We start from the raw sequence: 14,451 nt of genomic DNA on the forward strand, positions 1-14,451 counted from the left end.
TGATCCGACACATTGAGATTATCACGGCAGTATTACGGGTGTATTATGAATGCATCTCGCACGTGTTGCGCGTGCACAGCATCTGCACTGCGGTCATAAAAGAAGCGCACTTGCTCCTTTCAGCATCACTATTCACACCAACAATACAGGCTCTGGAGCATTTGCTGGACTTGGACAAGTTGATCACAGAGTTACATGTTGTCATGCGAGGGTTAACTGTTCATCAGTTTGGGGAGCGGGAGGGGGGAAGCCGCTTGGGGTGTGAGACGGTGGGTTTTTTTGTTTTTTTGAGAGTGTCACAGAAAACATAACTCTTCCTTTTGTTGGTGTTAAATAAAAGTCCTGGATTGCAGCAGCTATTACGTCTTTGTGGATTTACACAACCGGACCGGCACTGACTGGCAGGTATGTCGCTTTCTGCCACATATGGTACTTTGGGTTTACGTGATGTGTTTGTTATGCATTCACAGATTGTCCGCAAATCAGCTGCAAAGCAGATGTAATAAAAACGCTTTATTCGTGGCCAATTTATATGCATTTGCTACAACATATTTTAGTTTGTGATGTGGACATGTTAGGCACGATATATATCTGTTTTACACACTGTCCCAGTGCACTGCCAAGCCGCAAATCCCCGTCAGTTGCGGATATCAGCGGTTAACAGCAGATATACAGTGCATAGAGTGAATATGTATTGTGTATGAATTGAATATATATGGAGTATGTAAAGGTGGATGTCATTCGCATTCAGATTTTTGAACAGCTCAAAAATCCTGGCTGCGGACATGCGTGCCTCTGCGGATGATCACTGGCGTGTTCGGATGACGGCCGACTCATACAGGCATGTTACACAGATATTACGGATGTTTGGCGAATATGGGCCAATTTTGTGTGCAATCCATACGCAAAATCCTCCTAAACGTCAGTGGGACAGGGCCCTAAAGTAAAGTCCTTCCTCAGCAGACGTGATCTTGAGACAGCCATTCATGCTTTCATCAGCTCCAGGCTTGATTATTGTAATGCTGGCATTAACCAGTCTTCTCTTGTACGTCTCCAATTGGTTCAGAATGCTGCTGCTCGTCTTTTAACAAACACTTTTAGATGTGAGCAAATTCCGCCTGTCCTGTACTCACTCTACTGACTTCCAGTTTGTTTTAGAATTGATTTTAAGATTTTAATGTTTGTTTTTAAAGCTATTAATGGACTTGCACCTCCTTACCTGTCTAAAAGATTAATTTTGTGCACTCACAGTAGGACATTATGGGTGTCTTGCCAACTTTACTTAGATGTTCTGAGGTCAAAATATAAACTGACTGTGGAACAAGCTACCTCTCGGCTTACGCACTATTTCTGACCTAGCACGTTTTAAATCTAAGTTAAAGGCTCATTTATTTAAGCTGGCTTTTAATACCTAGTGGGGAGGTGACATGTTCTGTTTTTATGTGCTGTTTTAAATCTACTGTATGTGTGTTTTATATTTTTGTCAATCTGTGTTTTTACTGTTAAGTACTTTGGACACCATCTGGTGCATTACAAATAAATGTAGATTGATTGATTTTTAACCAAAATAAAAGCAGACAAATGAGCTCTTCTTAAACTGGGGGGATGAAGAATTACTTGCTTTTATTTGTGGTTGACACAGAGAGAGGTGCAGTGTTTGCAGAGCAAACAAAAAGTGTATTGTGAAACATTACGCACACTGAGTCTCAGGGTGAAAAAGTTAAGTAGTTTAACCAAATTCTGCTTAAAACCTCAAACTGAACACTTCTTTTTGTATTTGTTCAAAAGCTTCACACATGACTTACATGTCAAGAAGACAGCTGTGGCATGAAACATAGTCAGGATGCTATCGCTGAGATGAGACAGCACAACAAGAGTCCAATTAATGCCTCTGCAAATGCACGCCCATACAGGAACACAGGGCTCGTGTCTGCAAGCCCCACCCATCCTCTTTTAGCAGCACAAACAGGTGAAGTTCAGGGGAACAGCAATGAAACATACGGATAACATACTAGACAAATGGCCTCTTGCTGATAAAGCAGGATGAGTGGGTTTGCCTATTACAGTCAAGGGCTGTTTCAACTATCCAGCCTACTGTCAAACACAAATGTGTAAAAGTGGAAATGGCAACCTCTGGCACCATATGTAGCCACATCTCCACTGCTATATCAATCATTAAATGGGCAGTTGGCAGGAATGGGCTATCAGTACAAACAACCCCAGAAAACATCTTTCTCAAGTCAATAGGGCAATGCAGTCTCATTTGAACCCTGTGTTATATTGCAGGATTTGACCATTTACAGGGACCGCCGCTCTGTTGCGCAATACATACTCAGCATAACTTCACATGGATAAATGGTGTACTGTTTTGTTTTCCACTGCAATCACCGAAGCAGTCGCAAAAAGTTTTTTTGGTTCCCAGTAGAGAAGAAAAGACAAGGCAGATGGGAGACGTCGTGTCGGTGAGTGTTGGCCTACACAGCTAACCAGAGTAGCGGCGTTCTCTTGCCTGCAAAACTATCTCAACATGTTTGTGCTTCGGATCATAAACAAACTGCAACACGTCCACGTTCCCATCGCATCGTCACCTTTTCTTCACATTTTCACTTTGTTTGCGTGTAATTTGCCCAAAAAAACCATTGAAAGTGTTGTGTTTTTTCCCCCAGAAGTAGAGAAATTACATCATATGCGTCATATTTTACCCCTTTAGCGGCCGCCCTCAAATGACACCGCGGTGCCCAATAGTCAGGTGTAAAGTCAGTACTTCTCAAAGTGAAGGAAGAGAAATACTTCAATTTTTTTATATGGTTGCGATGCTACGCGTGCTGTGATTGGCTCATTATAGGTCGGATATTTTCCCATATCGGCCCGGTTTCCATGACAATCAGTCCGAAACACGTATTTTCTTTACAAACCAGAAGCTAAAAACGCGATTAGACATGAACATACTCCATAAATATCTAAATAGCATCTGAAAAAACACACAGATTGAAAGCTTTTTACTAGCTAACAACCAGACCATCTGTTAGCAAGTTCTTCATGGAGGTGAAGCAAACAAGTCAGACTACGAGCCGTCAGCTCGGTCTGTACGGGAATATCAGACCTCCATGTTTTTTTGTCTGATATTTCCCCGCACAGACCTCACAGTTGGTTAATAATCCTTTAATACTTTATGGATTACATTCACAGAGGATACTGAATTATACTCCCAGAAACGCGTTAGCTGCTGCTGATGTTGTCAGATTAAGGAAAAAGGAGTCACGATATCTACAAACTTCAAAATAATCATACAGAATAATCATCTAACCTGCTGCTAATCCAGGTGTTGATTATATTACCATCCACTTTTTTTTTTGCCAAAATATGACAAAAGTCAGTGGGAGTGGGACTAGCAGCTAGTTAGCAATCTCTAACAGGGACAAGAGTATTTTGACTAAAAATACTCTTGTCACAATGTAAACAATAGATACAGCTTTTACAGATAAATATAGTTGAGGCTTTGTGTTAAACACCCTCAAAATCCCACAATTCTGCCTGCACCTAGGCTGTACAAAGTCCATCACTTGAAGATAAAGTGTGTGGTGTTTTTAATTTGTTTTTGTTTTGTAAAAAATAAGGCGTCTTATGAATGTTGAGCAAGCGCTTCAGTTTTTTTTTTTTTTTTTTTTTTTTTTTTTTTTTTTTTAAATTGGAGCAAGACGGAGCGCACAGCGTGTCGTCAGAGTCTGAACCAGGCAGTGAGGATTCTGATGATGAAGGAGATGATCCCTCTTTTGTTCTGGACGAGGAACCCAGAGTAGGTGGATCCACAGACATGTGCACAGATCTCCACAGTGAGTCGGATCACGCGCTTCTGTTTGCAGCTTCTCCAGAACTCAGGCGCTACAGAGCCCTATCTCACCGCCGAGTCCTGGAACACAGACATGCAGACACACTGCTCCTGCAGTGGCTCCAGGCGCATTTCGTTTAAAGCATGGAGATCAGCGTTAGCTTCAGTTTAATTTTGTTCCTCTTTCATTCCTTTTGCGCTCTTGATTCGCGGGCTATTTGGTGATGAAGCTCGTTCATCTACCTTTTCTCAACAATATGTGACTTTTTTACTTTTTTCCCCTTCATTCAGGAATCGGCGTATGCCGTGGACCATAAGGTGTTTTTGGCTAAAACCAATGACATCCATTTTTAAGACACTTCATGATCCACATTCTCTGGCTGAAAAATGTGTATAACATGACCACTTTAAAATATAGCTAATCTAATTTCTGGATAACCACATCCTAGGAGAACATTAGTCTAACTCAATCTAATTCAAGCATCTCAAACCATATGCTGTGAAGAGCCAAAAGGCTGCAGATTTTCATTTCCAACCCAAGAAACCGCCAGCTGAGTTCACTGATTAATTCAGAAGGGAACAACCCCTCAGTAAAATAATCATCTGCCACGTTTGATTACAGTGATTGAAAATTATTCAATAACTCCATCATCATCAAATAAATAAAATCCATCCATCCATCCATTTTCTTCCGCTTTATCCGGAGTCGGGTCGCGGGGGCAGCAGCTCAAGCAAAGCCGCCCAGACCTCCCGATCCACACACACCTCCTCCAGCTCCTCCGGGGGAACCCCAAGGCGTTCCCAAGCCAGCCGAGAGATGTAGTCCCTCCAGCGTGTCCTGGGTCTTCCCCGGGGCCTCCTCCCAGTGGGACGTGCCCGGAACACCTCTCCAGCGAGGCGTCCAGGGGGCATCCAGAAAAGATGCCCGAGCCACCTCAACTGACTCCTTTCGACGTGGAGGAGCAGCGGCTCGACTCCGAGCTCCTCCCGAGTGACCGAGCTCCTCACCCTATCTCTAATGGTTTAAGGAAACTCATCTCGGCAGCTTGTACTCGCGATCTCGTTCTTTCGGTCATGAGCCAAATCTCATGACCATAGGTGAGGATCGGAACGTAGATCGATCTGTAAATCGAGAGCTTTGCCCCCCTACTCAGCTCTCTCTTCACCACGACGGTCCGATACAGCGACCGCATCACTGCAGATGCTGCACCGATCCGTCTATCGATCTCACGCTCCATCCGTCCCTCACTCGTGAACAAGACCCCGCGATACTTAAACTCCTCCACTTGAGGCAAGGACACTCCACCGACCTGAAGAGGGCAAAGCACCTTTTTCTGGTCGAGAACCATGGCCTCGGATTTGGAGGTGCTGATTTTCATCCCGGACGCTTCACACTCGGCTGCAAACCGCCCCATGTCCTTCATGACCAGTAAAAGATCAAGGACCGTGACGTCACCCGGTATGGCGGAGCCGGGGTCCCACCCTGGAGCCAGGCCTGGGGTTGGGGCTCGCGCGCGAGCGCCGGAGCCAGGCCTGGGGTTGGGGCTCGCGCGCGAGCGCCTGGTAGTTGGGCCTTAGCCCATGGGGCCCGGCCGGGCTCAGCCCGAAAGAGTGACGTGGGCCCGCCCTCCTGTGGGTTCAACACCTGTAGAGGGGGCCATGGGGGTCGGGTGCAGAGAGGATTGGGTGGCGGTCGAGGGCAGGTGGCCCGGCGGCCCGGTCCATGCTCACAGCCCCTGGCTGTTGGGACGTGGAATAAATAAAACCCAACAATAAAAGTCATCTAGAATCATTTTGACTGTCATGTATGACCTTTTTCTCCCCAGACAATTACAAAACTTTGCTGGCTCCACCTTCACAAATGGTAGCATTTTAAAGTTTTCTGTTTTGTGTTTAGGATGAGGACAACTGATCACAGAAAATAAGACATCTGGAGTCTTCACAATTGTTATTTTTCTGATAATCTATACAGATTATTTAGAAAAGTACCCTCCAGATAAATCAACAATGACCGCAATCCATAGTTCCATCTATACAAATCAAGTTTTAAAGTCTAATCTGTTAACTAATCAGTCAAACAAATCAACGATAGATTGCTTGATAACGGAAAATGGTGGAAATTTACAGTACAACATGCAATTGGAATATCGGTCTAGTATTACTTCATTCCACCACTAAACCCTTCACATATTAACATTCCTCATCAGATTCCACCCACAACACTGCAAGTTGTTCTAACTGACAGCACATTCTGGCAACCTTCACAACAACATTTACGCCCTGCTGAGCAAAGCTGACATTCTGGCTGCTCAGAGACAGAGTTGGGCCTCTGCACACACAGACATACATTTCACTTTCAGCATCTCTTTAACGTCACGCTGAGACGAATATTGGCTGAGTGGATGCCGCACTAAAAGGAAATGATGCTTCCACACAGCTCTTAGTCAATCTAAATACACACAAAGGCAAAAGCTGTGTGTCTGCACATAGTAGAAAATTTTGGCAAAGAGAGGAAGCATATCCCAGAAGGTGACATGGGTGTTTCAGACACCAGTATGATCAGTTAACACCGACACATCACTCACCAAAGTGATAAAGCTAAAACATGCATGTAATCTTTCTACACTGTTCTTTGACTTACACATTAGAGATTACAATAATGCATTTTTGTAGCTGTAGAATATTGAAAGGATTCAACCCATCCTTTCCAGACTAAAGAAATATTCACATAACAGAGACACGGGATGGCTGAGTGTGAAATCTGACCGAAGCACTTTGGCTATGAAGAGAAAAACATACAGATTACAGATTTTGTGGCCATTTAACTTTAGTATTGAAAACTCCCATTTAATGTATAGTTTACATTGTATCTTAATCAAACATGCCCCACTCATGCTCATATTTGAACTTGAGGTGCAGACTGACACTCACTATCACCTGACAAGGTTTGATCCAGATCTGATAAGGATTGTAGATTTTGTAGACATTTGAGTTTAACATTGAAAGGCCATTTGATGTACATTTTGCATTATTTCTCAATCAAAAGTATCTCAATCACTCTTATTTGTGACAATAATGTGCAAACTGACACTCTCAATGAATAAACTAAGGCCGGGTTCACACGGCAGGATAATTAGGCCGATATCGGACCCGATCTTCCCCTTCCGACAATCTTAAGGACGCCCCGACAATCGTGATGACGCTAAAGATAATCTTATCAGATATTCCTCCTGTGAGTGGTGTGTTAAGAGCGCTGTGATCTGCTCGGTAGGGCATCAGGAGCGCTCTGATTGCAAATCTGGGATATTCAACATGTTGAATTTTTTTGGCCCGATATCGCTGTGTGTGTTGTGTCCTCCGACCGCAAACGAGCATGCAGCCTGCAGAATGTGACGTGAAGCCAAAAGCGAGGTGACGGACATACGGAGCGGAAAATAAAATCTAAACAGCTGTTCTGACTTACCAGAAAGTCTGGTGGTCGCGCTGTCTCCACTCCTTTAAAGAACACCTTTTCTTTTTCTTTTTGTATCGTTTTTTCCCTCTGTTGTAAATAGTCCACAAAGTACCTCCTTTTGTTTACTCTGAAGTCACGTTTAATCTCGAGAGATTTTGCGAGATTTCCTGTCTGAACTGTAAATGTTCGTATGTGAAATCTGTTCATGTGTGGTGTTGTTGTCCTTACCATGTGGCTGCACACCACACACTGTACAACCAAACCTGTTAGATCCATGATTTTTTTATCTACACGTGTGTGGTCTCTCAGATTTTGGAAATCTACAGATAATTTTAAAATCTGTCGTGTGAACCAGGCTTAAGCTTGATACACATCTGATCCGGATTGCAGATTTAGCAGATACGAGGTCTGTTAGAAAAGTAACGGACCTTTTTATTTTTTGCAAAAACTATATGGATTTGAATCATGTGTGATTGCATCAGCCAAGCTTGAACCTTCGTACGCATGCGTGAGCTTTTTCACGCCTGTCGGTTGCGTCATTCGCCTATGAGCACGCCTTGTGGGGGGAGTGGTCCAGCCCCCTCGTCGGATTTTCATTGTCAGGAAATTGGCTGATCGACTGCCGCTTTGCTTCATCAAAATTTTTTTCAGAAAGTGTGAGAGACAGCCAAGTGGAAACCATTTGGAAAATTCAGATGGCTTTCGGTGAAGATCTTATGGGGATCACACAGATTAAGGACAATTACAACTGGATTAAAGACGGCCCACAGCGGCGGATGGTGCGCCGCGCACCGAGCGGCGATCGACAGGCTCAAATGACCAGATCATTTCCAAAGTGAACGCTTTGTTGATCCGGGACGTCGTCTGACAACCACAGAAATGGCAGAAGAGTTTGACATCAGCACTTTTTCGGCATGAAAAGACGTGCGGAGGATTTTGCGCGTCGGGACGGAGGCGCAGGGCACAGAACAAAAAGCAACGCCATGATGAAGCCTCACAGGACATGTTGTGGCATGTCCAGCTCGTCCACAATTTCTCAGATAGTCACACAACTGAAAAGCCACCGAAAGCAGTCGGAATTTTCCGAATGGTGCAAGAGCTGGGCATATTAGGGCAAGTCCTGTGAGACCAACATGGAGGTGATTTCGTCCCGCGCCATGAGCGGCTCTGTGGTGAATTTCTCCGCTCCTCTTTCTATTACAAAAACTCCTGTAACAGTGGAATGTGCCCAAAAAGTGCTATGTCCACCTGTCTTGCCATTTCTCTGGTAGTCAGACGACGTCCCAGATCAACAAAGCCTTCACTTTGGAAATGATCTGGTCGTTTGAGCCTGTCGATCGCCGCTCAGTGCGCGGCGCACCATCCGCCGCTGTGGGCCGTCTTTAATCCAGTTGTAATTGTCCTTAATCTGTGTGATCCCCATAAGATCTTCACCGAAAGCCATCTGAATTTTCCAAATGGTTTCCACTTGGCTGTCTCTCACACTTTCTGAAAAAGTTTTGATAAAGCAAAGCGGCAGTCGATCAGCTAATTTCCTGACAATGAAAATCCGACGAGGGGGCTGGACCACTCCTGCCACAAGGCGTGCTCACAGGTGAATGACGCAACCGACAGGCGTGAAAAAACTCACGCATGCGCACGAAGGTTCAAGTTTGGCTGATGCAATCACACATGATTCAAAGCCATATAGTTTTTGCAAAAAATAAAAAGGTCAGTTACTTTTCTAACAGACCTCGTATTTGATTTTAACACTGAAAAGCCCTTCTGATCTATATTTTATCTTATAAAAAGCCACTTCTAACAGGACTTTGACCCTGAAAATTTTTTCCAAGGTAAAAATTTGTGGACTTGGAAACTAGTGTTGGCAGAGGTTTGCGCTCTAGTTGAGAAGGAGTTTAAAAGACACCAACAGGTTGAACAAGGGGTGAGAGAGCATTTCATGAAAAAGATGCCTGCAGGGTAATGTTTAACTTTCCTATGCTGAAAGAAGTCAAAATCGTTTGAACAGATCTCACATATGTGTGATATTTTCTATTAAATGTTTTAGTTGCTAACTTTAACTGATGCAGACAATGGCTATTTAATGGGAGTTTTTTTTTTAAACAGCGTTGCTGTCAGCTGACCACCAGTGAACTCAAATAATAATTTGGGATGTCTCAAACAAGTTTTTTGCCCTGTGAACAGTGCACCACTGCATGCAGATTACAAACATAAGACCACAGAATCAGTGGAATGGGACATGCTTGTTTTGTCCTTGTAATGAGAGGTATTCGGACTTCCTGCTTTGACATAAAGAATGTGTGCTGCTGCACGCAACATGCAACTCTGGGTACAGCAAAAACAACTGGAAAAAATAAATATATTGATAAAAAGTGAAGCTAACAATAATGATACAGAAGCTTGATGATAAAACCAGACCACACAGACAAATCCATTCTATTCAGCCTTGTAAATTTCTTTTCTTTTTTTTTTCGAAGAGTGACAGCAGTTCATCAAGCTTGATTGTGTGGCCACTCCTATCGCTATCACTTATACCGAGCTTTCTTATCCCATGCGAATCAGCTACAAATATTACAGACATCCTGCAGCAAAATGCAGTACTCCACCTCCTCATATAATCCTGCCTGAATAGGGCTATAAGTTGTGATTTTCCTGTTATAAGTTACTGCATTGCTCTTTAAGTCCAGTTTTGTGCCCTCTGTTCAGTATTGATAAAACTGTCATAGCACACGACAACTCCACTGAAACTGGTCTGCTTGAGGTTTCTTTCTGTAACATAATGAAAGATAGCTCTTCCTTAACACTGTCTCAAATGTCTTTACTCATTTGGTAGGTAACGTCCAGACCTCACTTCTGTGCAGCATTTTGAGGTGATTTATGTTAAGATTTGGCACTATGTAAATAAACTGTACTGAGCCGTGTATTTACTGTATGTTACTACGGGAGATTACTGTAGGCAGCAGCGTGTGACTGCGGCCAGGCAGGCTGTTTTGATTGGATGCCAGGAAGTGTGCATGGGTTATCGGCAAGTGAATTAAATCTAGCAAACAGCTGACTCAAGGGGTTCCGTCTCCACTAGTGTGTCATTCATTTATATCCACTACAAAAACAAAAGCCGGATCCAATATCCACTCAAGGCTGCATCCAGTACATTATGATGCGACTCAAAAATAAACAGATTTCCAAACAAAAACGGTCATATACAGTATTAAGACAGTACTCTGCTTCTGTGGCATCTTCCGTGCGGTATGTCTTCTATCCTCCTTGGGGTGGTATATGTTTGTACAGCTCATCAGACCAAAATTATTATTATTATTTAAGTCAAGTCCATTCAAGTGTGGGTGAATGCACTGGTGCTGCACATCCTCACAAGCACCACACCATAAAAACCCCCAAGGTCCTGGATCGCAACCACCCTGGCAGACAACAGTCCATCTTCAACTCTCAAAAGTAACCATGTATCTGTAGCACCCAGGTCAAACAGGAGCGTGTCCTTGACCTTCTCCAGCTGTTGGGATTCTCAACACTGAGGCAACTCACCGGCTGGATCATGCACAGAGAAACCCGGCACATTGCCAAAATGTCGTATCTGGCACTCCCTCACAATACAAGTGATACTCCTGATTCATACCCGCTCTCCCTTAAATTCTCAAACAAGTTAAGTCTGGGGATATGTACTAGTGCCACTGTTTGCTGCATCCACCACTCCACGGAACTGTCTCAGATCCTGGACAGCAACCACTCAGGGAGACAATCAATCTCTCTCTGCTTCTGGAAAGTTACATTTAACTGCCACAGCAAGGTGGAACATGGGTGTCCCCTTGGCCTTCTCCAGATGCTGGGGTTCTCAACACTGAGGCACCTCTGTGTTGGATCAGGCACAGAGAAACGTACCACAGGGCCAAAATGTCTTAACTAACTTTCCCCAAAATGCAAGCGATACTCCACATCTGAGCCTCAGTTAATGTCAAATTTTATAAATGAACACTGAACATGTGACGATTTAAGAATCTGTAGAAGACCAAAGGGGGGGGGGGGGTCACTCACTTTCATTTCACCAGGATAGATAAGACGGTTGGCTACCAGGATGGTTACCATCCAAAATCCAAGTCAACACAGGATGTTCCCAGAACCAATCTGGCAAGTTCTCAAAACATGACCTTCCAGCGTTCAGATCGAGGATATACTGTGAGAATGGGGCTTAAGCCTGACCCCGTTTTGTGGAAAATATCTTAAAAAAAAAACTTAACACTAGTTGGAGGCGGTGCAATAACATAAATAACAAATAAATCCATCTCACCTTGCTGCAGTAGAGCATCCAGACTTCGTAGAGTCTCTCTTTGGATGCCATGATGTTGGAATTTGGAAACCTCCAACCAACAGGCTGTAGTTTCCACCAAGGTCACTTCCCTGGATGCTCGATGGCTTTCAATCATGAGTGAAACCTGTGCTGAAAATCATGACTGTGGCAGGCACACTCCTTCAAAAGAGTGAAGAAAAAAATTAAGTCACACCATGGCACAGCGGAGGTGGTCCAGCTAGGCCTGCCTCCGGCTCTTCTTGGGACGAGCAGACCAGATTCCCAGCAGTTGTTGCGCTGTCAAACACAATACAGACGATACAAATTACACATGATGTCGACTCCAACCTGGCAGCGGAGCGACTCTCTGACAAACCGAAACGAACTCACACATTTAATATCGACTGCGTTATAAAGGCTACGACACTTTTCGGCTCACACTAGCGTTCACTATAAGCCTTCCTTACCTGGACAAGCTAACTGCTAACGCTAGCTGTCAAAACCTCTATTTCTGTGTGGGTTGGTTTTTTTTTTTTAAGCTTCTCCTTTTTTCTCCTCCCCCTCCTCATGTGACAGAACCGCCTTGTCCACCAAAGCAGTGACGTTATCGCTGAAACCGAAGCTTGTTTCGTATTCGCTCGATGACACTTGTTTCATTCCAGTACGTGAGAGCTTGAAGCCGCTTGAAGCTTGAGCCAAATTTTGTTGCAAATTTTCCGTGAAGCGAGTGTCGAAGTTTGTATCATTTTGGATTTGTCTTGATTTTAAACCTTTAACCCTTTACAGTGCGAAGAAAAATGATTACACGTATAGGTTTTAAAATGTTCTAAGCCGCAGAAGATAACAACTCACCTGTGTGACCACTTCTCCCACGCGTGTAAAGTTATCGCGCGTACAACAAAAAGCAACTACCGGTCATTTTTCAAAATACGTTTTCTATTATTTCAACTAAAGCACGCTATTTCTTATAATAACATTCATCCATTTCTATAAAATGAACCTACCAAAGCCTGGTTGCTCAAACGTTATGAATCTAAATGTGTTTGTGAAATATTTCATAAGTAACATTTTCATTAAGCACAATTACTTTATTATTTGGACAGAATTTTTTTAATTGATGACTCAGCGTTATTTATCCAGTAAAAATCACGATTATCCTCAGGTTCCAGCTTCTCAAACTGAGATTTGCAACGTTTCTCAAACTTATATTGCAAGTGATTCAATAACTTTTACACTGGTACACAAAATAACATTCAGACATCACCTTTAGTTTTAAGTCTAGTTGTGGTGGGAGTTCATTTTAATTAAATTATTTTTTTAAACTAACATTTATAGAAAAAAAAAGTATCCTGCGGCTGTCTATCTATGTTGGTAACAAAAATGTAGTAGTAGAATTTGTTGTTGATCATACTGATAATTAACATACAGAAAATTTGAACCACACTTCTTTTGCAGCAAACACAAATTACAAGGAAAAAAACACTGCGGACCAGATTGTATTATTATTATTATTATTATTATTAAATTCATTCATTCAGGAAAAGCTGCCACCAGAAAGGCAAATTATTATTTTTTCTTTTTACTTTTTATGTTGGAAATAATGCAGGGCTACTTAATGTAACATAAAGATATGTTTTATGATTAGGATTAGGGCATTAATGTTTGACTTATAGCATCATCATAACAGGAAGCTTTCAAGTCAAGTCGCTTCCCCTAAACTTGTTCAGGCTGAACTACAGTTTCAAGGCAATTAAGATACAATGTTTACGTGTTATAACATGTCATTTATTAAAATAAACTGGCTATGCACGGTGGGTTAGTGGTTAGCACTATTGCCTTATTATAGCAAGAATTTTATGGGATCGATTCCCACCGGCTTCCCCCACATCCAAAGACAATTGTTGAAGGTGCGAGTTTACGACAGTCATTTCTGTTTTACGTTGCTTAATTGGTCGAGTACATAGGACAGATTGCCTCCGGGTGGCATAGTAGAGAACTGCAACATGAACAACACATACTCAACAAAAATATAAACGCAACACTTTTGGTTTTGCTCCCATTTTGTATGAGATGAACTCAAAGATCTAAAACTTTTTCCACATACACAATATCACCATTTCCCTCAAATATTGTTCACAAACCAGTGTAAATCTGTGATAGTGAGCACTTCTCCTTTGCTGAGATAATCCATCCCACCTCACAGGTGTGCCATATCAAGATGCTGAGTAGACACCATGATTAGTGCACAGGTGTGCCTTAGACTGCCCACAATAAAAGGCCACTCTGAAAGGTGCAGTTTTGTTTTATTGGGGGGGGATACCAGTCAGTATCTGGTGTGACCACCATTTGCCTCATGCAGTGCAACACATCTCCTTCGCATCATCCGTGAAGAGAACACCTCTCCAATGTGCCAAATGCCAGCGAATGTGAGCATTTGCCCACTCAAGTCGGTTACGACGACGAACTGGAGTCAGGTCGAGACCCCGATGAGGACGACGAGCATGCAGATGAGCTTCCCTGAGACGGTTTCTGACAGTTTGTGCAGAAATTCTTTGGTTATGCAAACCGATTGTTTCAGCAGCTGTCCGAGTGGCTGGTCTCAGACGATCTTGGAGGTGAACATGCTGGATGTGGAGGCCCTGGGCTGGTGTGGTTACACGTGGTCTGCGGTTGTGAGACTGGTTGGATGTACTGCCAAATTCTCTGAAACGCCTTTGGAGACGGCTTATGGTAGAGAAATGAACATTCAATACACGAGCAACAGCTCTGGACCTCTGTAATTGCAAACAAAGGCTACTGTACCAAATATTAACATTGATTTTCACAGGTGTTCAAATACTTATTTGCAGCAGTAACATACAAATAATT

General features: G+C 43.1%; 1 protein-coding gene across 4 annotated transcripts in view; it reads right to left on the reverse strand.

Moving 5' to 3' along the window:
- nbeal1 (neurobeachin-like 1) overlaps nt 1-12,220 on the reverse strand; it is a 159,555-nt gene extending 147,335 nt beyond the window's left edge. For 3 of the 4 annotated variants that reach the window (XM_034175856.1, XM_034175848.1, XM_034175839.1), the window contains exon 1: nt 11,584-12,218. In XM_034175856.1, the coding sequence (XP_034031747.1) occupies nt 11,584-11,634 (51 nt within the window). In that variant the 5' untranslated portion in view covers nt 11,635-12,218. Of the gene's footprint in view, nt 1-11,583 lie in introns of all 4 variants that reach the window. The other variant, XM_034175831.1, reaches the window with a different exon arrangement.
- Nucleotides 12,221-14,451: the final 2,231 nt, after the last annotated feature.

This window comes from Thalassophryne amazonica, chromosome 1 (genome assembly GCF_902500255.1).
Source record: "Thalassophryne amazonica chromosome 1, fThaAma1.1, whole genome shotgun sequence".
NCBI classification, from domain to species: Eukaryota; Metazoa; Chordata; class Actinopteri; order Batrachoidiformes; family Batrachoididae; genus Thalassophryne; species Thalassophryne amazonica.